Below are 25284 nucleotides of genomic sequence, written 5' to 3' on the forward strand. Positions count from 1 at the left end.
CATTGCCAGGCTGGTACCCAGGTGACAGTGCCAGGGTGTCCGGGTAGAATAAGCAGTGTCAGGGTGCCACCAATCCCCTGGGAGACCCCCACAAGTGCCATACCGTCTAATCCCTGTTTCTAGAGATCAGTACGGAATGGCGCTCACCCGTGGTCTTTGAGGCGAAGGAGATAGATTCCATGCCTCGGGTAACTCGGGAATCTGCACATTACAGTAAGACCAGCTGTCTCGCTGTAATATGCAGGTTTGCTAAAAGGTGATCCCACCCACAATGGGCAGGATTTACATCGCAACGTTTCACGAGATCACAATAGATCTCGCAAGGTGTTGCAAGCTGGGTAGATCCCAGGAGTGGGGTCTCCCAGATTCTATCGGTCACATTGCGCCACAGCAAGCTGCTTTGCTGGTGCAGCGTAGCCATAAAAATCATGCCCCACCACTGTGCCGGATTCTCCAGTTGTGGTAGTCACCACTGTTGTATTATATTGTATATATGGGTATTACGGTAAGGCCCCTGTACTACAGGTACGGGGGTAGATCCCTGCCTGCTGGCTCCGCCCAGGAGGCGGACTATAAATGTGTGTGCTCTCCGAACAGCAGCCATTTCATAAGCTGCTGTAGGAGGCCACACATCTCTGTGTAATAAAGGCTTGATTACATTCTACTCTCATCTCATCGTCATTGATAGTGCATCACCGGTTACCTGGCCACGTGTTTCTCGGCCACGCACCGTTCTATCTTCCCGCTGCTTGTCAATGGAATTTCCCATTATAATCACTGTATGCCGCTGGGAAACCCATAGGCTGGGGTGCGCTGCCGACGGGAAAAATGAATCACAATGATTATAATGAATTTCGGAGCAGTCTTTTTCTATGGTTCTATAAATTGCTGTGATACCTGCTGCTGTTCAAGATCGGAAATCCAGAGATCAATGTACTACAACTGACGACACTTCCTGACCAAACTGGAGATACCACATGGCAGAGGTTTGCACTTGACAGGCCAAAGTTGTCCTGCTGTTCCTCTATCTGTAAAGGTTACCACTTAAAAAGAAAGACTCATCAGCTACTCACTTCCAAAGATGAGTCGTATTGAACTTGAAATGTTAATTCTGTTTCTTTCTCCACAGATGCTGCCAGACCTACTGAGTGTTTCCACCACTTTGTTTTTATTTTAGCTACTTACTTCCCTTCTGCTGATGTCACTTAAATATATAGAAGTTAATTTAAATGTTTTACTTATTCCAGATTATCTCGAAAAAAATATTTTTTAGATTTCCCAGCTCCTTACAACAATTTTCCAACTCCCTCACTACTTTAGAGAAAGGAAAACAGCAACAATACTCACCAGCCAATCAACTCACTGTGCTCTCTCTCCCTCCCACTTTCTCTCTCTCTCTCTCTCCTACCCCCCTCCCCCGCTCCTTTATCCTCCACTGTTTTGCAGTCAAGTCTGCACTCTTCTCAATCAAGATCCGATTCCATGGATGGTCATAGGGCAAGCTGGGGCACGTCAATGCCTGGATGTTCCCTTTCTTTATCATTGTGCGCTCTTTTCTCTTGCAAGGTCAAGAGAAAGAGTTGAGACAGTGTTGCCCTTCCTCATCACATGAGATTTGATAATCTTCAGTGTTGTAAATTTTCAGCGTTGGGAGTCATAGATTACCCAAAATAGGCGGTTGAGAACTCGGAAATGATTTTAAGGCTGTTTATGAAGCTGATCATGGGGCAACAGTCTAGGTATGCTGAAAATATAGGAAAAGCATACAAGCTGTGACAGCTGAGCGCAGTCTATGGATCAAGAGGACAAATGGATGTTTGACAGAAAGTGAACATTGATTTATTAACTTATGGCAGCAGCCTTCTACTATCTAGATAAAGCGTTCGGAAACTCTTCCTCTGGGCTCCCTTCATCTGAAGAAGACAACTTATGATGTGGATTGCCTCCTGCCTCCCAGTACCCATTTACTTTATTTCTCGGCTGTTTCTTTACCTAGTCAGTCACATGTTCGAATAGCTCTGGTTAATGAGCGCAGGACAGGTACCCAGATATCACGGGCATACCTCACCCCTAGTCCAGCTTTAGACACTTGGTATAAATAAGCGGCAAAAAGATGCCATCCTATTGATTTAGGAATGTCAACATTGAAGCCTGAACCAGGAGACCTGGACATACCTTGTGATCGTTTGTGTGTCACAGAGAGTAGAGAAACAACTACCATGTGGCCTCATGCTATGCCCTCTTGTACTATTTCTTTGTGTTGTCTCCTCCACTGTAGCATTAGATTTGCAAGCTCTGCTAAGGACCTCTTCAGAACGCTTTGGATCTTCACAGCATGAACCATCTATAAACATGCCTCCTTCATTTAGCTGGCTGGCCTTCTGCTACCAGTTCCATGGCAAAGAATGCTTCTCTGTGATGCCACAACCTCCTCTATGCCATGACTGATAAAGGCAAGTCCTATATGCCTTCATAATGACTCTATTCACCTGCTCTGCTGCCTTCAGGGATCCGTGAACAAGTACCCCAAGATCCATCTGTTCCACTGAGCTTCCTAGTGTCCTGCCATTCATTACATACTCCCTTATCCTGTTTCTTCTTCCAAAGTGCATCACTTCACACTTATCAGGGTTAAATACCATCTGCCGCTGCTCTGTCCATCTAGCCAACCCATCTATATCTTCCTCCAACCTACGACCCTTTTCTTCATTGTTAACCAGCGTACCAATCTTAGTGTCATTTGCAAACTTGCTTATCATTCCTCCATGTTCTCATCTATATCATTTACTTATTTATTTATTGAAAATATTTTTATTGAACTTTTAACATTTTACCATAAAAATTTACAAAGCAAGACAAAACAAACACATGTATCAACTCCCCCTTAATGAAAATACAACCCAACCCCCTACCCTCCCCCCAAGTCCGAACAACTAACAGTGACCAATTCCTGAAAGTGCAATATGAACGGCCGCAATCTACAGTAGAATCCATCAATCGACCCACACACAGTGAATTTGACCTTCATGAGGTACAGAACCTCCATCAAGTCACCTAACCACTCCGAGGCACTAGGTGGTGTCGCCTGCCTCCAACTCAGCAGAATCTGCCGCTGAACAATCAACGAGGCTAATGCCAGGGCATCTACCCCGCATCCGTCCTTACCTCTGGCTGGTCCCCAAATATAACTACTATCGGACAGGGCTCTAAATCGACATTCAGAATTGCTGATGTGGTGCTGAAGAAAGACCCCCAAAATCTAAACATTTTAGAACACGACCAGACATGCGCCTGTGGTTCGCAAGTCCTTTCTTGCATCTATCTTCAATCACCGCAAAAAATCGCCTTATCCTGGCTTTGGTGAGGTGTACCCTAAACACCACGTTGAGCTATATCAAGCTCAACCTTGCACAGAATGATGTAGCATTCACCCTGTGGAGGGACTCACTCCACACTTCCTCTGCCAAAATGGGTCTGAGCTCCTCCTCCCACCTGGCCTTCAGCTCTTCCACCTGCTCGACCCCAAAATCTGTCCATATATTCCGGATGTGCTGCCCTCTTCCAACCCCACACAGGAGAGTATCCTCTCCTATAAAGTGGATGACGGCGCTACCAGGAATGTCGGAAACGTCCACCAAACAAAGTCCCGTACCTAAAATTACCTAAACGTATCCACCACTACTCCCTCCCCCCTCCCCCCCCAAGTCCTAATTTCTCCTTCAACTCCTCCAAGCTAGCAAACCGCCCCTCCAGATCAAATCCCTCACCTTCTTCAGTCCCTTATCTTTCCACTCCCCAAATGTGGCATCCAACTTTACTCAAACAAATGGTTCCTACAGATAGGGGCCCGTCTTGATACCGCCCCCAGTTTAAAATGCTGATAGAGTTGCTGCCATATTTTCAAAGTGGAGATGACCTCCCCATCACCACCACCCGCCTATCCCTCTGTAGGACCCCCTCGGAATCTAAGGAGCTCTCCCCACCCATATGAAATCTATTATGAGCTGCTCCATTTCCCGAAAAAATGACTTTTGTAAAAAAAACTGGGAGGCATTGAAATAAAACCAAGAATCGCAGCAAGATATTCATCTTACTGGATTGAAATCAGCCCACCAGCAACAAAGGAAGGCTGTCCCACTTCTATAGATCCGCCCTGAACCTGCTCGCCAGGTTAGTGTAATTCAATTTGCGAAACTGTGCCCAATCCCGAGCCACCAGATCCCCCACATCCCAGAAACTAGTCCCCCCCCCCCCCCCACCCCCACCCCCGTACCCTCCTGAAGGGCTAACCACAAAGTACTCGCTCGTCCCAAAGTTTAATTTTATACTCTGAAACAGAGCCGAACCTCATCAATGTACTAACAATATCCCATAACTACCCCCGGAACTCTTACATACAGCAAAATGTCATCTGCATACAAGGACACACTGTGTTCTACTCCACCCCTCACAATTCCTCTCCACTTGTCCAAGGCCCTCAAAAAGATAGTCAATGGCTTTAATGCCAAACAAAAGAGGAGACGGAGGACACCCCTGCCTCGTCCCCCTCTGCAGCCTAAACGACCCCAAACTCGTGGTGTTAGTGCACACACGAGCAGGAAGAACTTCGTATTACAGCTTCCCATGACACAAACCCAGGACCTGCCCAAACCTCTCCAGAACCACAATAGGATACGTCTGCTCAACCCTATCAAACGTTATTTCTGTGTCCAGAGACACGATTATCTCTGGCTCCTGCCCCACCGCCGGTCTAAGAGCTACATTGAGTAGCCTCATGTTGAACAATAATTTTCTACCTTTCACAAAGCCTGTCTGATCTTCCCCCCACTACCTCCAGGAGACAGGGCTCCAACTTCAACACTGAGACAATGAGCATCAAAATCAGATGGTACGATCGGAACTCTGTGTCCTAGTCCTTCTTCAGGAGGAGAGAGGTGGATGCGTGCCCCAACGTCCCCTGGAGAGAACCCGGCGTGAGTGAATCATTATGCATATGCATTGCCAAAGGGCCAACTGATCCATGAACTTCTTATAAAATTCTGGCCCCAGCACCTTCCCCATTTGCATCTTTCCGAAAGCCATGCAAACTTCTTCCGATTTCAGCAGCATCTCCAATTCCTTACACAATTCCTCCCCCACCTGGGGGAACTCTAAACCCTCCATGAACTCTGCCATTCCTTGCTCATCCTCTGGCAGCTCTGGCTTATAAAACCGAAGGTCCGAAATGGCCGTTCATCTTTTCTGGGGCGGAGACCGACCCACCCCCCCAGGCTCCCACACCTGCACAATCTCCCTAGCAGCATCCTGTTGCCATAACTGATGAGCAAAAAGGCATATTCATACACACCCGCTTTAAGCGCCGCAGCTGGCGCAGCACCTGGCAAGTAGACAACAGGTCTAACTACATTTGCAGCTTCTTCCTACCTGCCCCTAACGCCGACATTGGCTCACTCGCATACTCCCGATCTACGCTCAGAATCTCACACACCAGCTCCGGATGCTCCTTCCTGGCCTCCCTATCTATGTATGCCTCGTATAAGATTATCAACACCACCCCCCCCCCCCAATCAACGCCTTTAACGTCTCTCACAAAGTCGAGGGTGAGACCATCCTGTTCTCATTCAATTCAACATATTCATTTATGGCCCTCGACATCTTCCCACAAAACCAATATCAGATAACAGTTCCACATGCAGCCTCCATCCCATGGGCTGCTTCCAACCCACCTCCAACATCAAGTCTACCAAGTGCGGCACGTGGTCCAAAATAACCACCGCTGAATACTCTGCATTTTTCACCCCAGGGAGCAGGGTCCTACGCATGACCCAAAAGACAATCATCGAATGCACTTTGTGTACCGGGGAAAAATAGAAAACTCCTTACCCCCTGGGTGCATAAACTGCCAAGGGTCCACCCTTCCTGTCTCTTCCATGAATGCGGCTAAAACCTTTACCATCCCAGAAAGGGCCAACGATCTCGGCCTGGAAACATCCAACTTCGGATCTGACATGCAATTAAAATCCCCCTAAAATCAACTGTTGTGTGTCTAATTCTGGAATTGCAGCCAACAACAGTACCATAAACTGAACATTGTCCCAATTCGAGGCATACACATTCACCAAGGCCTTCCCCTTCAGTGTACCTGTAACCATCAAGTAGCGACCCCCTGATCAGGCAAAACCGTCCCCGGCTGAAAATGAACCCACTTGCTAAACAAAATTGTCATTCCCCCGGGCACTACTGTCAAAGCCCAAGTGGAAATTCTGGCTCACCCAGGCCTTCCACAACCCGTAGGAACACCACATAGGACTTTAAATGGGAAAAAAACTCTTGCCCTCTTCACAGGCCCCATCCAGGCCCGCATGTTCCCAGTAACTAACCTTGTCAGGAGTTTCTCATCCCCTCCATCCCCCCCCCGCCCCGAGTCAACCATCCCCACCATGATGCAATGCTCCGACACAAATTCCTGGGTCCCAGGCTCACCTAGGGTGAGACAAAGAAAATAAAATCCCCTGGTCACTATAACTTGTTCCCCACTCCCATTGCCCCCTCCCACTCCCTCCAACCCCCCCCCCTCTCTTCCACGCTTGCAGACTGCCTGGCACCACAACCTCCTCCATCCTCCTACCAGACAAACAAACTAGACCCATTGTACCCCACCCAAACTGACCCAACGAGTCGCAGCCTCGTTCTCCCACTCCACTCCCGTTCGCTCGCCACCCCTCTCCTTATTGCGATCAAAGTGGCCCCCACCCCGAATCCCCCTTCAATACCCCCTCAAGAAATCAACAACCACCCCATCCCTTCTCACCAACTTCCCCCACCAAAGTGCAACAAACCTCAACAACATGAACAATCTTCTCTTCCCTCCAAGAAACATAGCAATTCCACCCTTCATATCGTCCCAAGCCCCAACAGAACAAAACCATAACACAAAGATGCATTAGTAACCTACACAAAAATTCCCCTTTGTACACAAAGTCCTAAACATTCCACCTCAGGCTGGTCCCAGCTTCTTCTCTCTAGTGAAGACCTCCGCCAGCTCCGGTGTGTCGAAGAAGTAATCTTTTGAGTCCATTGTAACCCGCATTCACGCCGGTACACCATCCTAAATTGCACACCCTTGCTATAAAACACTGGGCGAGATTCTCCCCTACCCGGCGGGGCGGGCGGTCCCAGCGTGATGGAGTGGCGGGAACCACTCCGGCGTTGGGCCGCCCCAAGTGTGCGGAAGTCTCTGCACCTTTAGGGGCCAAACCCTCACTTTGAAGGGCTAGGCCCGCGCCGGAGCGGTTTCCACTGGCGGGAAAGGCCTTTGGCGCCACACCAGCCGGGGCCGAAAGGTCTTTGCCGGGCGGCACGGGTCCGCGCATGCACAGGCGCGTCAGTGGCTGCTGACGTCATCCCCGCGCATGCGCAGGGGAGGGGGTATCTTCCGCCTCCGCCATAGTGAAGACCATGGCGAAGGCGGAAGAAAAAGCGTGCCCCCACGGCACAGGCTCGCCCGCGGATCGGTCGGCCCCGATCATGAGTCAGGCGACCGTGGGGGCAACCCCTGGGGCCAGATCGCCCCCCCCGCCCCCCAGGACCCTGGAGCCCGCCCGCGCCGCCTCATTCCGGCGTTCAAAAGGTGGTTTAATCCACGCTGGCGGGACTGGCATTCCAGCAGCGGGACTTCAGCCCATTGCGGGCCGGAGAATCGGCGGGGTTGGGCCCGCCGACCGGCGCGGTGCGACTCCCGCCCCCGCCAAATCTCTGGTGGCGGAGACTTCGGGACACAGCGGGGGCGGGATTCACGCCAGCCCCCGGCGATTCTCCGACCCGGCGGGGGGTCGGAGAATCCCGCCCACTGTCTTTGTCTTGTTTTTTTTTTAATTTAGTGTACCCAATTATTTTTTTTCCAATTCAGGGGCAATTTAGTGTGCCCAATCCACCTAACCTGCACATCTTTGGGTTGTGGGGATGTGCAAACTCCACATGGACAGTGACCCAGGGCTGGGATTCGAACCCGGGTCCTCAGCACCGGTCTTTGTCTTGTTGAAGGCCGCATGTCTCTTCGCCAGCTCAGTTCCAATATCCTGATATATCCGCACAGTGTGCCCGTCCCAGTCAATATTCTGGATCTTTTTTGCCCACTCGAAAACCCTCTCCTTCCTTTGATTGCTGTAAAATTATATAATCACCGCCTGCTGTGGTAGGGGCTGGTTTAGCACAGGGCAAAATAGCTGGCTTTTAAAGCAGACCAAAGCAAGCCAGCAGCACGGTTCAAATCCCGTACCAGCCTCCCTGAACAGGCGCTGGAATGTGGTGACTAGGGGCTTTTCACAATAACTTCATTTGAAGCCTACTTGTGACAATAAGCGATTTTCATTTCATTTCATTTCATTCGGCACTGGCTTCTGCCTGAGCACCCGATGAACTCTATCCAACTCTGGATGGGAAAACAACTCATCCCTAACAAGGGGAGGCAGTGGCATATTGGTATTATTGCTGGACTAGTAATCCAGAGACCCACGGCGGGATTCTCCCACACTTGGTGAGAAGGCCCGACGCCGGCTCCAAGAACGGTGCGAACCACTCTGGCGTTGGGCCGCCCGGAAGTAGCAGAATCCTCCGCACTTCCAGGGGCTGTGCCGGCGACGGAAGGGTTGGCGCCGCGCCAACGGGTGCCGAATGGCCGCCGTGGGCCGGCGTGAGTTGGCGCATGTGCAGAACCTCCGGCGTGTTTCCTGCGCATGCGCAGGGGGTTTCTTCTCCGCGCCGGCCATCGCGGAGCCATACAGAGGTCAGCGCGGAGGGAAAGAGTGCCCCCACGGCTCAGGCCTGCCCGCAGATCGGTGGGCCCCGATCGCGGGCCAGGCCAGCAGCACGGTGGGGGTCCCCCCAGGGCCGGATCCCCCTGCACCCCCCCCCCCCCCCCCAACCACCGAGGACTCTGCTAGCCGCCCTCCAAGCCAGGTCCCGCCGTGTGGGACAATGTCCAATCCCCGCCGGCAGGACTGGCCGAAAACGGGTGACCGCTCGGCCCATTGGGGCCCGGAGAATTGCCGGGGAGGCCACTGCCAACGGCCCCCGACCAGCGGGCCTGATCCCCGCCCCCGCCCGAAAGCTGCCGCCGGAGGATTCGGCAGCTAGCGGCGGGGCGGGATTCACGCCGCTCCCCGGCAATTCTCCGACCCGGTGGGGGGTTGGAGAATCCCGCCCCCAGAGTCATGCTCTGGGAAGCCGGTTTGAATCCCACCATGGCAAGTGGTGATATTTTAATTCAATTAAAATCTGCAATTAAAAGCCTAAAAGGTGACCATGAAACGTGTAGATTGTCATTAAAAACTCATCCTTAAATCTGCCTTCCTTACATGGTCTGTCATCCATGTGACTCCAGATCCAATGTGGTTGACTCTTAAATGCCCTCAAGGATGGGCAATAAAAATTGGCCCAGCCAGCAATGCCCACATCCCACGAATGAATCAAAAGGATTTTAAAATCTCCTCCCACCATCCGAGAGAACATCCCCGAAAAATACTCGGTGGGCTGCGAGCCTTCCAGTCCTGAGGTTCAACCACCTTGACGTGTTCTCAAGATCCTCCACTTTTAACCTGAGGCCATTGTTGCTGTCCGCCATGAGCAGCAACTCCGCTTCCAAAGAGGCAAACCGATCATCATTCTGTGACAAGACCTCCTCTACACCCTTCAATGCCTCACCTTGCGCTTTTACCACATTCAATCTGTTTCCTAGCTGTCCCCGAATCAGGACCAGTGCCTCATTGACAGTGGCTTTAAATGATTCCTTTACCTCCTTACGCTGCCGTTCGAATTGCCTATCCATCCATTTGCCAAACTTTTCTAGCTCCTGCGCCATCACCACAGACATCGTGTCTAATGTAATGTGCGCGGCAGCCATCTTCCCTCTAAGTTCTTTCGACAGGCTACTCTCATGCACTTTCTTCATGTTGGACTTCTTCATCGACGTTTTTGACGTGCCTCTGTCGGGCAAACATCCACCGGATCAACTAATGGGTTTGGACACCAAAATCCCCCGAGGAAATGGGTAAAAGGGATCAAAAACAAAGACCCTGCTGGGAGCCACTTTTCATTTGTCTTGCTCTTACATGATGTCATCAGAAGTCCATCTGTATCATTTATCTAAATAAAACAAACATTACGGGAACCAGCATTGATCCCTGTGGTACGCTGTTAGACACCGGCCTCCAGTCACTCAAGCAGTCTTCTACCACCACCCTTTGTGTTCTATTACTAAGCCAGTTTCAGATCCATTTTGTCAAGTTCCTTGAATTCCATGTGCTTCAACCTTCTCAATCAGTCTCCCATGTGGGACCTTGTCAAAGGCTTTGCTAAAATCCATATTAACCGCACCAACTGCACTTCCTTCATCCACACACTTGGTCACTTTATCAAGAAATTCTATCAAATTTGTTCAGCATGACCTCCCTCTGAAAAAGCCCTACTGACTATCCCTAATAAACCCTTTCCAACTGGAGATTAATTCTCTCCTTTAGAATTTTCTCCAATTGTTTCCCTACCACTGAAGTGAGACTCACCGGTCTATAATTCCCTGGTTTATCTCTACCACCTTTCTTGAAAAGTGGAACAACATTAGCTGTTCTCCAGTTCTCTGGCACATCCCCCATGGCCAGAGAGGAATAGAAAACTGTGTCAGAGTCCCTGCAATTTTGTGCCTCCCCTCCCATAGCTGGCTGGGATGAGGTTCATCCGGGCTTGGTGATTTGTCTATTTTAAGCCCGTCAAAGCCTCCAATACCTCCTGACTTCCCATGTCAAACTGCTCAAGTTCCCCTGGCTTTGTCAGAGGGCGGTCACGCCTCACAAATTTGATAGAATGTTTTGATAAAGTGACCGAGTGTGAAGGAAGTGCAGTTCATGCAATTGATGTGGATTTTAGCAAAGCCTTTGACAAGGTCCCACATGGGAGACTGATTGAGAAGATTGAAGCACATGGAATTCAAGTTCCCCACTTCCTGAATTCTGTACCTATGCACTCCTCATGAGTGAAGACCAATGAGAAGTATTAATTTAACATTCTAGCAATATCCTGTGGCTTCACACACACATCTCTTCCTTGGCCTCTAATGAGCCCTAGTCTTTCCCTTGTTAACTTCTTCCCCTTAAGGTATTAATACAATATCTTAGGGTTCTCCCTAATCTTATTTGCACGTCCTTTTTCATGCTCCTTCTGGCTCTTTCAATTGCTTTCTTAAGTATCCTCGTGGACTTCCTATATTCTTCTAGAGCCGCAGTTGAATTTCTTCCTCTGGACTTGCTGAAAGCCTTTCTCTTCTTCCTTATCCAGTCCCGGATTGTCCTCAACATCCAGGGTTCCCTGAACTTATTGTTCCTACATTTCCCCCTAGAGGGAACATGTTGAACCTGTACTCTCCCTATTTCCTTTTTAAATGCCCTCCACTACTCTGCTATAGATTTTTCTGCAAGAAGTTTTTCCCAGTCAACTTTGGCCAGATCATAGATTCCCTAAATTACCGAAGGAGGCCATTCGGCCCATAAAGTCTGCACCGACCCTCTGAAAGTGCACTACCTAGGTCCACTCCCCCACAAACCCGGAACCCCACCTAACCTTTAGACACTAAGGGGCAATTTAACATGGCCAATCCACCTAATGTGCACATCTTGGACAGTGGGGCGGAAACCGGAGCACCTGGAGAAAACCCACTGGGACATCTGGAGAACGTGCAAACTCTATTCAGACAGTCACCCAAGGTCAGAATCGAACCCGGGTCCCTGGCATGTGAGGCAGCAGTGCTAACCACTGTGCCACCATACCGCCTTACTTCAGTAAAGTCTGTCTTCCCCAATTCCAAACCGTCTTTTGCAGGTCATCTTTTTCCTTGACCATAACAAACATGAACTGGGGTCGCTATCACTAAAATGCTCCCCTCTGCCGCATTGAACACTTGTCCGGCTCTGTTCCCCAGAGCCAGATCCAGCACTGCTCCATCTCTTGTTGGGCCTTCTACATATTGATACAAAAAAACTCTCCTGAATACATTTCAAGAAATCCGCCTCCTCTAAACCATGAGTATACCAATTTATGTTGAGGAAGTTGAAATCCCCTCATATAATTATTCGATTATTATTCTTGCACACATCAGTGAATTGTCTACATATTTGCTCCTCTATTTCCCACTGACTCTTTGGGGCCTATAATACATTCCCAGTAATGTGGCTGCCCCCTTTATATTGTTAAGTTCAAATATAAAGCCTCATTTAAAGACACTTCCAAGATATCATGTCTCCTTATTGCTGTAATTGATTCCTTCATTAATAGTGCAACACCACCACCCTTTTTACACCCTCCTCTGTCTCACTTAAAGATTCTGGGCTGGATTCTCTGGTCGCCGAGGCCGAAATTGCGTCGGCAACAGACCGGAGAATCCAAATTCCCGACAGAATCGGGGGCAGCGCCACTTCCGCTATGCTCCGCCCCTCCAAAGTGGCTTACTTCACGCCATGTATCCACGGCCTCAGGACATTGCCTGAGGCCCGCCCCTCGATGCTCCACCCCCGACCGGCCGCTTTCCTGATGGTGTGGGTCTCTCATGGTCTCACCCGTCGAGAACGCGGCATGGCAGCTGCGGACTCAGTGCAATGCCGCCACAGTCGGGGGAGAGGGATGGACATATTTGGGGCTGGGGGCACTGTGGTGTGGTGGTCCGGGGCACGCGAGCCAGCCGAAGGGGGGTACTATTTCGCGGGCTGGGTCTGCGAGCAGCATCCGCCATGAAGCACGGCATAACCGCTGCAGGCCGCTGCCGTGTGCATGCGTGGCCTTGGATGCGGCAATTCTCTAGGCCATATTGGCAGCTAGAGCCAGGTGCTCTACACTGCCCCCTTGCTAGCCCCCAGCAAAACAGGGCATCGGTGGCCGTTTTACGCCAGTTTGCCGGCGTGGGGACACAGTCTTCAAATCGGAGAATCCAGCCCGCCATATCCCTCCGGAAATGTTAAGTTGCCAGTCCTGCCCTTCCCTTAATGACAACAATGTCACAATTCCCTGTCCCAGTACATGCCCTTAGCTTTTTTATTTATTGCACTCCTAGCATTTAAGTAAAGACCATCCAACTTTGTCTTACTCTCTTGACATTCAACATAGCTGAACTCACTCTGACTTGCTTCTTTTATTACAGCTTGATGTGTCTCTACTTTACTAATACTCTGTGTTCCCCCCCCCCCCCCGCACCCCAGCCAAACCAGTTAAATTAGTGCCTATTTCAAATGGGGTGTGGGGTCAGGACCCAGATGTTTACCAAATGTGGGGTCCAAACCCCACAGCAAAAATGCAACATCTGCGTGTGCATAGTTCCATCAGGAAATCCAGAAGCTAATGCCAATGATTTTATACTTACACTTGGGTACTCTGTTGAAGTTGCCTCAGATTGCAGTTAAATAGAAATTATTGAACTGATGAAAATATTTCCTTTTATTCTATTAGTCTCATTGTAAACAGCCTTGAAAATGTTACACTTTGGCCCATAACTTTCTGGCTTCACAGCATCAGATTTTGGGGTATCCCAAAGGTGCGCTGGGGAATCCCTCTTGGCGGTTCCCAGGTAAGACTTAATGCGGCAATTGTCCAGAAGTGCTAACTTCCCTTGGATAATTGCACTGCCCTGGGAGCCTCCAACAAAGCGATTTAATAATAATAATCTTTATCAGTGTCACAAGCAGGCTTACATTAACACTGAAATGAAGTTACTGTGAAAGTCCCCTAGTCGCCATACCCCAGCACCTGTTCAGGTACAGTGAGAGAGAATTCAGAATGTCCAATTCGCCTACCAAGCACGTCTTTCGGGACTTGTGGGAGGAAACCAGAGCGCACAGACGAAACCCACGCAGACACGGGGAGAATGTGCAGACTCTGCACAGACAGTGACCCAGCTGGTAACTGAACCCGGGTCCCTGGCACTGTGAAGCAACCCTTTTAACTTGCTAACCTTGGATGGTGCTGCCAGTTTTACAATAATTACTCTGAAAGAATTAGAAGAAATTAAAACACTTTTAACTTCAGCGGATCAATTTTAAACATCCACAGGAATCCCCTCACATTCCGGATCACCCAAGCCCCAACTAATCAACCCTCACGGTATTCCCAACGCCCCCCCCCACATAGAATTTCCCCGAACCCCCAGCCACATGGGACTCCCCACCCCCTCCCCTACTAACCTGCGACCGACTCCTATTTCTCTCCTTCCCTGATCAGACTGTGCCCCCCCCCCCCCCACCCCACATTGCCAATAAAATGTAACTGGGTTTTAATGGTATATTAAATTCATAATTACTGCCAAATAAATTAATTTCACTCTGTAAAATTTTGTTTAAAAGTAAAAAATTCAATGCATTTTAGTTTCTGGTTTGTTCTTTATGGAAGTGCTTCAATAACATTCACTGCTTGCGCTACGTGATGACACCAATTTGCTGAACACGAGAGCCTCTTGACATTGTGTCAGATTCAAACTGACTTCTGCTTCTTCAGCTTCAGTTTCAGTTGTGTGTGTATTACAGACAACATCCATATTCCATGTTCAGCCAACATTTATGCATATGGTTAACAGTGAAATAATAATCAGATAGCCTGTTCTTGTGATGCTGATTGGGGAAGATATTGGCCAGGACACCAGGGATAACTCCCCTACTGTTGTTCAAATAGTGCAATGGGACCTTTTGCATCCACCTGAACAGGCAGACGGAACCTCGGTTTAACGTCTCATCCAAAAGGTGGCACCTCCGACTGTGCTGTGCTCCCTTTGTACTGCACTGAAATGGCAGCCTTGCTTTTTATATGCATTAGCCTTGATGTGGGACTTGAACCTGGTAACTTGTGGTTCAGAGCGAGGATACCAACTGAACCACAACTGACAGTAGGAAAGGGGTTTCCATGCCAGAGAGATTGTTAGATCTTTGTGGACAACTTTCTTTCAGGTCAGTGGCAAACACATTTGCTTCTTTGCTGACCTGGTCTGGGTGTTACAGAACTGAAAAATGCTCAACTCTGTTATCTGTAGCTTCTTTTTCATTTTAATGTACATTAATTCCTGTTAATTTTTTTTTAAATGTTGTAGTTTCCCTGTGGCACACTTTGCAAATGCACTTTATATTATGGTGTAAACTTCATACCACGAGAAGTGTCCAGGTTCACTTCCTGGTCTGTGCTGAATTAGTTGATTTCTCAGGCAGTGATGTTGATGATACACTTGACCTCCATTTCCCTCAACTACGTCTATTTCCCTCAACTACAACGGAGAAATCAGTCAGGGTTATGCTCTTAATAATTGAAAGGTGCTGATTTCGACAGGACTGGGTTAAGTTCCAATATCTATCATAATTGATAGTTAATCTAGACTCATGCAATAATGGCCTCAAGGGCAATGTAGCTCTTGACTGTCATCATCTGCCATATCTCACTGTAAGTTGTAGCCTGTAGAACAGGAAGGGGAAAATAAATTATCGGAAGGAGCAATTTAAAAAAAAATCTTTTTTTTATTTTGTAGACACTGCAAACAAAGTGCTTTTGGCACTTTTCACTGGTGAAATGCTGCTTAAGATGTACAGTCTTGGACTTCAAGCTTATTTTGTATCACTCTTTAACCGTTTTGACTGTTTCATTGTCTGTGGGGGAATCCTTGAGACTATTCTGGTGGAGACCAAGATCATGTCCCCACTTGGTATTTCAGTGCTTCGCTGTGTGCGACTTCTGAGGATATTTAAAATTACAAGGTAATAATTTTTTTTCCACTTTATGATATTTACATTTTGATAAGACAAATGAAATGTATGCATACCTGTTGGTGTAAGAATACAATTATATAAAGGAATCAAATGGATTGATCTCGTCACTTATACATGCTGCAGTAATGAATAATTCATCATGATTAATTGGATTAAATTCATAATGTATTCTCTTTAAAACAAATTCAAAATTAATCTGGCAAATTATTAAGTAAAATGAATGCAGATAACCAAAAATAATTCAGAGGTGCATTTTGATTTTTGTGATATTGCACTTTTGATAACAATTGAGCAGAAATCATGCAAAATAAATATTAATTACTTTGTTGTTCTAAGATGTAGCATTTTTATAAATTTAGAATATCTGTATTTTGAACAGTTTAATTAAACTCTCAAATCAAGTACAGCTGCATTAATGAGAGAAGGGCGTAACATGCTCTGCATTAAAATATGCAATTTTAGAGCAGCATTCTCATGTGTGCCATAAATATTTGGAAACCACATATATTGAGTATGAAATAATAAATCTGTTGGAGAATTAATTTCCAAAAAGTAATTAATTTTACTTTAAGCAAGTGGTAGATTTAGGGATTGGTTTATGGTGTGGAAAGAAAACATTCTCCTTTTTTCTGTGATAAAGTTTGAATGTAATCCAGCCTAATGGGGTGAAACTCTTGTCCCAATCACGAGAGAACTTGGTGATGCAGTGGGGGACTGTCCTTTTCAAATCCGTCTATGCATTTAAAAAATAACAATATTGGCCCATAACTTCCTCAGAGTAGCAATATCCATTGGATTGTCACTCTCAATAGACTTACCTTTGCTGGTATTCTGAAGCCCCTGTCTCACCCAACCTTCCTCACTCAGGCTGGGTGAGACAGCAGCAGCGAAGGGCACCCCCGGCATGGAGCAACTGGGGACAGAGAGGTCAGAAACACCCCCTTTTTACGGCACTCAAGGGGAGCCGTTGTCAAGGGGGTCTGGTCAGTTGAGGGGAGTATTGGTGGTTGGGGGGAGGAGGTCGAGTCGCACTGGGGGAGGTGGGGGATGCTTGGCTCAGACCGGAGTGAGTGGATGGGGGTGCGTTGGGTCAGACGGAGGGGGGAAGGGGGTGTTGGACCAGAGGGAGGGGGAAATCAGACCCGGTCACAGTAGGAAAGGGGGAGTTGGTGTCGGACCTGGCCGCACCTGGAGGGGGGTTCAGACCGGGGGCGTCATTCTCCGACCCCCCGCCGGGTCGGAGAATGGCCGTTGGCCGCCGCGAATCCCGCCCCCGCCCCCGACGAAGTCTCCGCTCCCGGAGATTGGGCGGGGGCGGGAATCCGGCCGCGCCAGTTGGCGGGACCCCCCGCTGGGTTCTCCAGCCCGGATGGGCCGAAGACCCGCCCAGGAATTGCCTGTCCCGCCGGCGTAAATCAAACCTGGTATTTACCGGCGGGACCAGGCGGCGTGGGCGGGCTCCGGGGTCCTGGGGGGGGGCGCGGGGCGATCTGACCCCGGGGGGAGCCCCCACGGTGGCCTGGCCCGCGATCGGGGCCCACCGATCCGCGGGCGGGCCTGTGCCGTGGGGGCACTCTTTCCCTTCCGCCTCCGCCACGGCCTCCACCATGGAGGAGGCGGAAGAGACTCTCCCCACTGCGCATGCGCGGGAAACTGACAGCGGCCGCTGACGCTCCCGCGCATGCGCTGGGAAACTGACAGCGGCCGCGGACGCTCCCGCGCATGCACCGCATTTCCGCGCCAGCTGGCGGGGAAACAAACGCCATTTCCGCCAGCTGGCGGGGCGGAAATCCCTCCGGCGTCGGCCTAGCCCCTCAATGTTGGGGCTAGGCCGCCAAAGATGCGGAGCCTTCCGCACCTTTGGGCCGGCGCGATGCCCGTCTGATTGGCGCCGGCTTTGGCGCCAGTCGGCGGGCATCCCGCCGTTGGGGGAGAATTTCGTTTCGGAGTTTGCGTCGAGGGGATCGGGTGAGGAGGTGGTTTGGGTCAGGACCAGAGAGAGGACTGGTGGTCAGCCCAGAGAGAGCTGCGGGGGTCAGGGGATCGGATCGGCAGCCGGTTGGGTCTGGCTGGGGTGGGGTTGGTGTGGCGAGTCACCTTGGGCGTCGTGTGTACGCAGATGTCCTGCGTGAAGCTCGCTCTGCGGTGTTTAAATAGTTACTCTGGAGTTAGAAGTGACTTTGTTCCTCTAACACTTTCAGAGTAACTATCTAGGTTAAATTGGCAGAAGCATCCAAAGTTAGCGATTTAAATAGCTTCTGTTGGATGGATGCCAGCCCAGTGAAATTGTGCAGAGGAAGTTAGCACTTCTGTGCAATTGCCGGTAAACCTCTGCGTGAGAACTTCCTTGAGGGATTTCCCAGCACATCATTGGGATACTCCCCAAATGTGACCCTGGGGAACCACGAAGTTATGGGCCAGTAGCTGAAACAAAAGAAGCATGTCAAAACCAATCTGGAAGAATTAATATAATAAAGTGCTTAATAATATCCATCCTTAAATTGTGATTAAGTGTATAATTACATACTTTGTTTCTATCTTTAGATATTGGAATTCCTTGAGTAACCTGGTAGCTTCCCTTTTGAATTCAGTGCGTTCCATTGCTTCTTTGTTGCTGCTCCTCTTCCTTTTTATCATCATTTTTTCACTCTTGGGCATGCAACTTTTTGGAGGAAAGTTCAATTTTGATGAGATGGAAAAAAAACGGAGTACATTTGATAACTTTCCTCAGTCCCTTCTCACTGTCTTCCAGGTATGTAATTGTTATTTTCAACATACGTTGCCAAAGCATCAAACTTGGTTGCAGCCTGGTAACTACATTGCTAGCACATTGAATTCCAAATGAATAAAAAAATTTAAATCCACAATGCTAATTAATTATTAAGTCCCAACAGCTAATGGCATTTTTTCCCATGTAAACCTCTGTCCTTTTTTATGTGTTCTTTGTCCTAAACGCAAAGTATTTTACGTTTTAGTGGCAGAAGTCACACTCAGTGACTTGTTTATCTTTTGCTACAAAGTCTGAGTTCTCTTGTTCGAACTCCAGTACCAAATATTATGTTGCAACTTTTTGAATTCCTCATTCTCTCTGCTATACACTCCCTTTAAGCAAACCTGGAACAAAAATGATAACGTCAAAAATAAAAAAAGGGGAATTGACAGGAAGGACCCTTACAATATAAATAGGTTAAGTGAGCAGGCAAAGTTCTGGCAAATGGAGCATGATATGGGAAAATGGGAAATTATCCATTATGGTAAAATGAATAAAAAGCATATTATCGAATTAGTGAGAAATTGCAGAGGGATCTGGATGTCTCAGTGCATGAGTCACAAAAGGTTAGTATGCAAGTGCAGCAAGTAATTAGGAAAACTAATAGAATTTTATTATTTATTGTGAGGGGAATTGATTATAAAAGTAGAGAAGCTTTGTTACAGTTATACATGGTCTGGAGGACTGCATGCAGTTTTGTTCTTATTTAAGGAAGGATGTAAGTGTGTTGTAAGCAGTTCAAGAAGGTTTACTGGAATCCTACCATGAATGGGAGAGTTGTCTTATGAGGAAAGGTTGGATCGGCCAGGGCTAAATCCTCTGGAGATTAGAAGAGTGTTATGGGTGAGGCGTTTTCAGAACCCCAAAATGTATCATGGAGTTCAACCAACCTCTCCCTTTAATGGATTTGTTGCTTTTCCAAGCACACAGCTTTCCCCTAGGTTTGGGATTACAATTATGGACATGTGGGTTTTTAAACACAAAACACTGTTTATTCCATGAACTCAACTTAACATCTTAAATAAACATTGGATCTCTTAACACCCCTTACTTCAAAGATAACTCAGAAAATATTGCAACAGTAAATAATTCCTTAAAATGTTCCTTCAAACTTCCAAGAGACCTTTAAACAAAATCACATCAGGTTAAAGGCTTCACTATTATAAGTTTAAATCACCCAAATGATCCAGAGACAGTCTTTCATGGGAGAGATCCAGCTCACTGCACAACACAGACACACACCCAGCTCTTTTCAAAACTTGCAGCTCTCTGGAAACACACAGACACACACAAACTGCTTTCTAAACTGAAACTAAAAACCTGCAAAACTAAAACTGCAAAATGGCTGGCCTGACCTCAGCCCCACCCACTCTCTGACATCACTGTTTTCTTAAAGGTACATTGCTTAAACATCCATGTCTTAAAAGTACTCTCACATGACAAGAGTAAGAGGGGACTTGATTGAAACATATTAGATCCTGAGGAATCTTGACAGGGTGAATCTGGAAAGGGTGTTTCCTCTTGTGGGAGAATCTAGAATTGGAAGTCACTGTTTAAAAATAAAGGGTCACCCATTTAAAACAGAGATGAGCAGAATTGTTTCACTCAGAAAGTCTTTAGTACTCTTCCTCAACAGGTGGTAGAATCAGAGTCCTTAAATATTTTCAAGGCAGAGATAAATACATTCTTCATATGCAAGGGAGTGAAAGGTTATCAGGCGTAGGTGGGAATGTGGATTTGAGGTTTAAATCAGATCAGCCATAATCTTATTGCAGGGCAGCATGGTGGCGCAGTGGTTAGCACTGCTGCCTCACGGCGCCGAGGATCCAGATTCGATCCCGGCTCTGGGTCACTGTCTGTGTGGAGTTTGCACGTTCTCCCCGTGTTTGCGTGGGTTTCGCCCCCACAACCCAAAGATGTGCAAGCTAGGTGGATTGACCACGCTAAATTGTCCTCTAATTGGAAAAAACTAATTGGGTACTCTAAATTTATAAAAAAATAAAATAAAATAATCTTATTGAAGGTCGGAGCAGACTTGAGGATCAGCCAGAAGTCTTCACTAATTGCAAGGAATCCCACTTCCTTTGTGTCTAATTACTTTGTGACTATAGGAAGGTGATAATACATGTCTGCACTGGAATAAAAGGTGTAGAACAATCAACTCCCTCCAAGGAAAAGGAGGAGTAAGAAGAGGAGGAGCAGGCAGTTATGGAGAGCACTTGGCTGCATATCAGTGAGATGTTGAAGCATTGAGATGAGGCTTTGCTTCATCATGTGTAAAGTGAGTTAAAGCATGCAGACGATTGGCCTGGACCAGCATGCATTTGGTGGACCTGTCATGTCTGATTCTCTATGCAGCTGGCCACTCATTCCATGGAAGTGGATATCAGCACAAATGCCTAAGACATCAAAGCACTCATGCTAGAGGTTGACTCTCCCAAGGCTGTGTAACATAATCCCTCAAATTTGTGGATGCTTTCTCTCACAAGTAGGGTATTGTCTCACATCAGGTGTAGTCACACTTGACAGGGAACAGATTTCCCAAGTGGCGTGGGAGGAGGAGGAACAATGGTGAGGGAAAAACAGATCGATGGAATCAGGAAAAATCCAGGAAAGATCATTTTTTCCATTGATCTGTTTTCCCTCACCATTGTCCCAAATTCCACCACTCCCCACTGTGTTCCCTGTTCCTCATTGGCATTTGACACACTGCTTACCTTTGTTCTGCCATTAACACATTCTAATCTCTTAATGTGCCACTATCAGCACCATTCTTAGCCTTGATCATGCTAATTTACATTCCCTTTGTTTTTATTTTAATAAACAATTTTATTGAGGTATTTTTGGCATAAAAAACATTATACCGTACAAAAATCAAATAAGACATAATGCAAGCATCAGCTCCCCTCTCGCAAGAACCTGCCTAAGCAACCCCCTACTCTACGTTACCCTAACCCCCCCCCCCCTCCCCTGCTGATGATTAATTCTCCGCGAAGAAGTCAACGAATGGCTGCCACCTCCGGGCGAACCCTGACAGCGATCCTCTCAAGGCAAACTTAATTTTCTCCAGCCCGAGAAAGCTCGCCATGTCCGAAAGCCATACTTCAGACTTCGGGGGCTTTGAATCCCTCCATGCCAACAGTATTTGTCACCGGGCTACCAGGGAAGCAAAGGCCAAGACGTCGGCCTCTTTCTCCTCCTGGACTCCCGGGTCCTCCGAAGCCCCAAAAATTGCCACCTCAGGACTCATTGCTACCCTTGTTTTTAATACCCGGGGCATGACGTCCGCGAATCCCTGCCAGTACCCCCTTAGTTTAGGACACGTCCAGAACATGTGTACATGGTTCGCAGGTCCTCCGGCACATCTAGCACATTTGTCCTCCAGCCCAAAGAATTTGCTCATCCGGGCCACCATCATGTGGGCCCGATGTACGACCTTGAACTGGATCAGACTAAGCCTGGCGCATATTGCGGTCGTATTTACTCTACTCAAAGCGTCTGCTCCCGCTCAAACAAATCCCAGGATAATTTTATCTAGCCTCTTAAAGAAGGACCACGGAATGAAAATGGGGAGACACTGAAATATGAACAAGACTCTCGGGAGAATCGACATCTTCACCGTCTGCACTCTCCCTGCCAATGACAGCCCCATCTCCGGAACTCGATCCTCACTTGCTCCACCAGCCGGGACAAGTTTAGCTTATGCAACTTACCCCAGTTTCGCGCTACATGTATCCCTAAATATCTGAAGCTTTCCCCTACCAGCCTGAACGGCAGCCCCCTCAGCCTACTCCCCTGACCTCTCGCCTGCACTACCCACATCTCACTCTTTGCCATGTTCAATTTATATCCTGAGAACCGACCAAATTCCCTCAGGGTTTCCATGATTCCGTCCATCCCCGCCATTGGGTCTGACACATATAACAGCAGGTCATCCGCGTATAACGAGACTTTATGTTCCACTCCCCCCCCCCAGACCAGCCCTTTCCAGTCCCTTGAAGCTCTCCGAGCAATTGCTAGCGGCTCTATAGCCAGCGCAAACAGCAATGGGGAGAGAGGGCATCCCTGTCAAGTCCCGCCGTACAGACTGAGTAGGCAGATGTCGTCCTGTTCATCCTTACACTAGCCTCTGGGGCCTGATATAGCAGCCTAACCCAGTCAATGAATCCCACCCCGAACCCAAAACGTCCCAGCACCTCCCATAAAAAGTCCCACTCAACCCGGTCGAAAGCCTTTTCGGCATCCATTGCTACCACTACCTCTGCCTCCCTGCTCTCCGGGTGCATCAGAATCACATTGAGTAGCCTCCTTAGATTGGCCACCAGTTGCCTGCCCTTTACGAACCCGGTTTGGTCCTCCGCAATCACGTCCGGTACACAGTCCTCAATTCTAGACGCCAAGATCTTGGCCAGTAACTTAGCGTCTGCGTTAATCAAAAAGATCGGCCTATAGGACCCACATGCCTCCGTGTCTTTATCCCTTTTCAGTATAAGCGAGATAGTGGCCTGCAACATCGTCGGGGATAAACCCCTCTGTCTCTTGCTTCGTTGAACACCCTGACCAGCACCGGCCCCACTATCTCGGAGAACTTTTTATAAAACTCCACCGGGTATCCGTCCGGCCCTGGAGCTTTACCCAACTGCATGACCTTCCGGCCCCCCAGTACTTCTTCGGTCCTGATCGGGGCCCCCAGCCCGTCTACCAACCCCCTGCCTACTCTTGGGAAGGTCAGTCAGACCAAAAAGCGCCTCATCCCCTCCGGTCCCGTGGGGGGTTCTGAGGTGTACAGCTTGCTATAGAAGTCCCTAAACACCTTGTTCAGTCCTACCGGGTCCCCCACCAGGTTTCCCTCCCCGTCGACTACCTTTCCTATTTCCCTAGCTGCTTCTCTCTTTCTTAGTTGTTGTGCAAGCATTCTGCTGGCCTTCTCCCCATGCTCGTATATTGCACCCTTTGCCCTTCTAAGCTGCTCTACGGCCTTCCCTGTAGACAACACCCCAAATTCGGTCTGCAGCCTCTGTCGTTTCCTAAGTAACTCTGGCCTTGGGGACTCCGCATAGCTCCTGTCCGTCCATAAAATTTCCTTAACCAGTCGGTCCGTTTCTGCCCTGTCCTGTCCCTATGGGCTCGGATTGAAATCAGCTCCCCTCTCACCACCGCCTTCAGCGCCTCCCGGAGCACCACTGCTGAAACTTCTCCAGTATCGTTTACCTGCAGGTAATTATGCATGCATTTCCTCAGCCTCTCACACACCGCCTCGTCCGCCAGCAGCCAAACCTCCAGCCTCCATTGTAGGTGCTGAAAGCTATCTTTGCACATCTGCAGATCAGCCCAGTGCGGAGCATGGTCCGAGGTGGTAATTGCTGAATATTCTGCACCCGTCATGCCTGTCAGCAAGTCCCTGCTCATGATAAAGAAATCGATTAGGGAATATACCTTGTGGACGTGAGAATAGAACGAAAACTCCTTCGCCGACAGCCGACTAAATCTCCATGTGTCAGCTCCCCCCATTTGCTTCATGAACCCTCTCAGTTCCTTTGCCATCGCTGACACCCTACCCGTTTTTGAACACGACCGGTCCAGGCAAGGATCAAGAACTGTGTTAAAGTCCCCACCCATGGTCAGTTTGCGTGAGTCCAAGTCAGATATCTTCCCCAGCAACCTCTTAACAAATCTACGTCATCCCAATTAGGGGCATATACGTTGACCAGGAATACCCTCACCCCCTCGAGCTTACCCCTAACCATAACAAATCTGCCGCCCCTGTCCGAATTGTGCCCTCCACCTCAAATTGGACCCGCTTGTTGATCAAGATCGCAACCCCCCTGGTCTTAGCGCCGAGCCTCGAATGGAAGACCTGACTAATCCAGCCCTTCCTTAATCTGACCTGGTCAGCCACTTTCAGATGAGCCTCGTGTAACATGACTACGTCCGCCTTCAAAACCCGTAAATGCGCGAACAAACTGGTTAATTGACTGATCCGTTTAGCCCTCTGACATTCTAGGTGATCAGCCTGGTCGGGGGGGGGGGGGCACCTCGCACCCCCCCCCCCCCACCCCCCCCTTGCTGATCAGCTATCTCCTTTCTTTGGCCAGTCCCCAAGCCATGTGTCGCGCTTCCTCTGGCCCGCCTCCTGGCCGCCTCCGCCCCTGACTTCCTGACTGTTACCATGCCCAATTTCCAACATTGTCAGCAGACCTAATCCCCTCCCCTCCCCCCCCCCCCCCCCCCCCCCCCCCCCCCCCCCCCCCCCCCCCAGCAACACCACCCTATAACCTAACCCCTGACATAAACTGGTTAATTGAACACCCCCCACCTGGCTTCCGTTGACTAGCCCACCCAGCTAGCCTGGTGGCTCCCAACTCCGGCGCCAGTGAGTCTCTCACCTATTGTTCCCTGGGTCCCCTCCTCCCGGCCCATCCACACCACTTCCCCAAATCAGCCCTGCTTGAACAAATACTCTAAACAGGACAGAGACAGCCCCAACAATAGTGCAATTTAAGTCATACTGCGCTAAACATGGGTGAGTGAATAGTGGGAATTGTGCAGAGGAAGGTTATCCTTTCATTGTTGCAATGAAATGTGTGGGTTTCAAGGAGTGTCAGATCACATGTCTGCTTCTGTGTCTCAAGGATAGAGAGATGAATTTGGAACCTTGGGTCCATCAAAGGGTCAGGTGTCCAAAAGGACCGGAGCATTCTCTATCCTCTCAAGGGTGATCTGAGTTTGGGGGCA

The 25284-nt window shown here is 48.8% G+C and overlaps 1 protein-coding gene across 5 annotated transcripts in view; it reads left to right on the top strand.

Annotated features, from left to right (window-relative positions):
* Window positions 1–25284, top strand: part of cacna1c (calcium channel, voltage-dependent, L type, alpha 1C subunit) — a 1623635-nt gene that overhangs the window by 943550 nt on the left and 654801 nt on the right. For all 5 annotated transcript variants that reach the window (XM_072484617.1, XM_072484613.1, XM_072484615.1 and 2 more), the window contains 2 exons: window positions 15542–15767; window positions 18324–18531. In XM_072484617.1, coding sequence (XP_072340718.1) covers window positions 15542–15767; window positions 18324–18531 — 434 coding nt within the window. The remainder of the gene's footprint in view (window positions 1–15541; window positions 15768–18323; window positions 18532–25284) is intronic.

This window comes from Scyliorhinus torazame, chromosome 19 (genome assembly GCF_047496885.1).
Source record: "Scyliorhinus torazame isolate Kashiwa2021f chromosome 19, sScyTor2.1, whole genome shotgun sequence".
In the NCBI taxonomy this organism is placed as follows: Eukaryota; Metazoa; Chordata; class Chondrichthyes; order Carcharhiniformes; family Scyliorhinidae; genus Scyliorhinus; species Scyliorhinus torazame.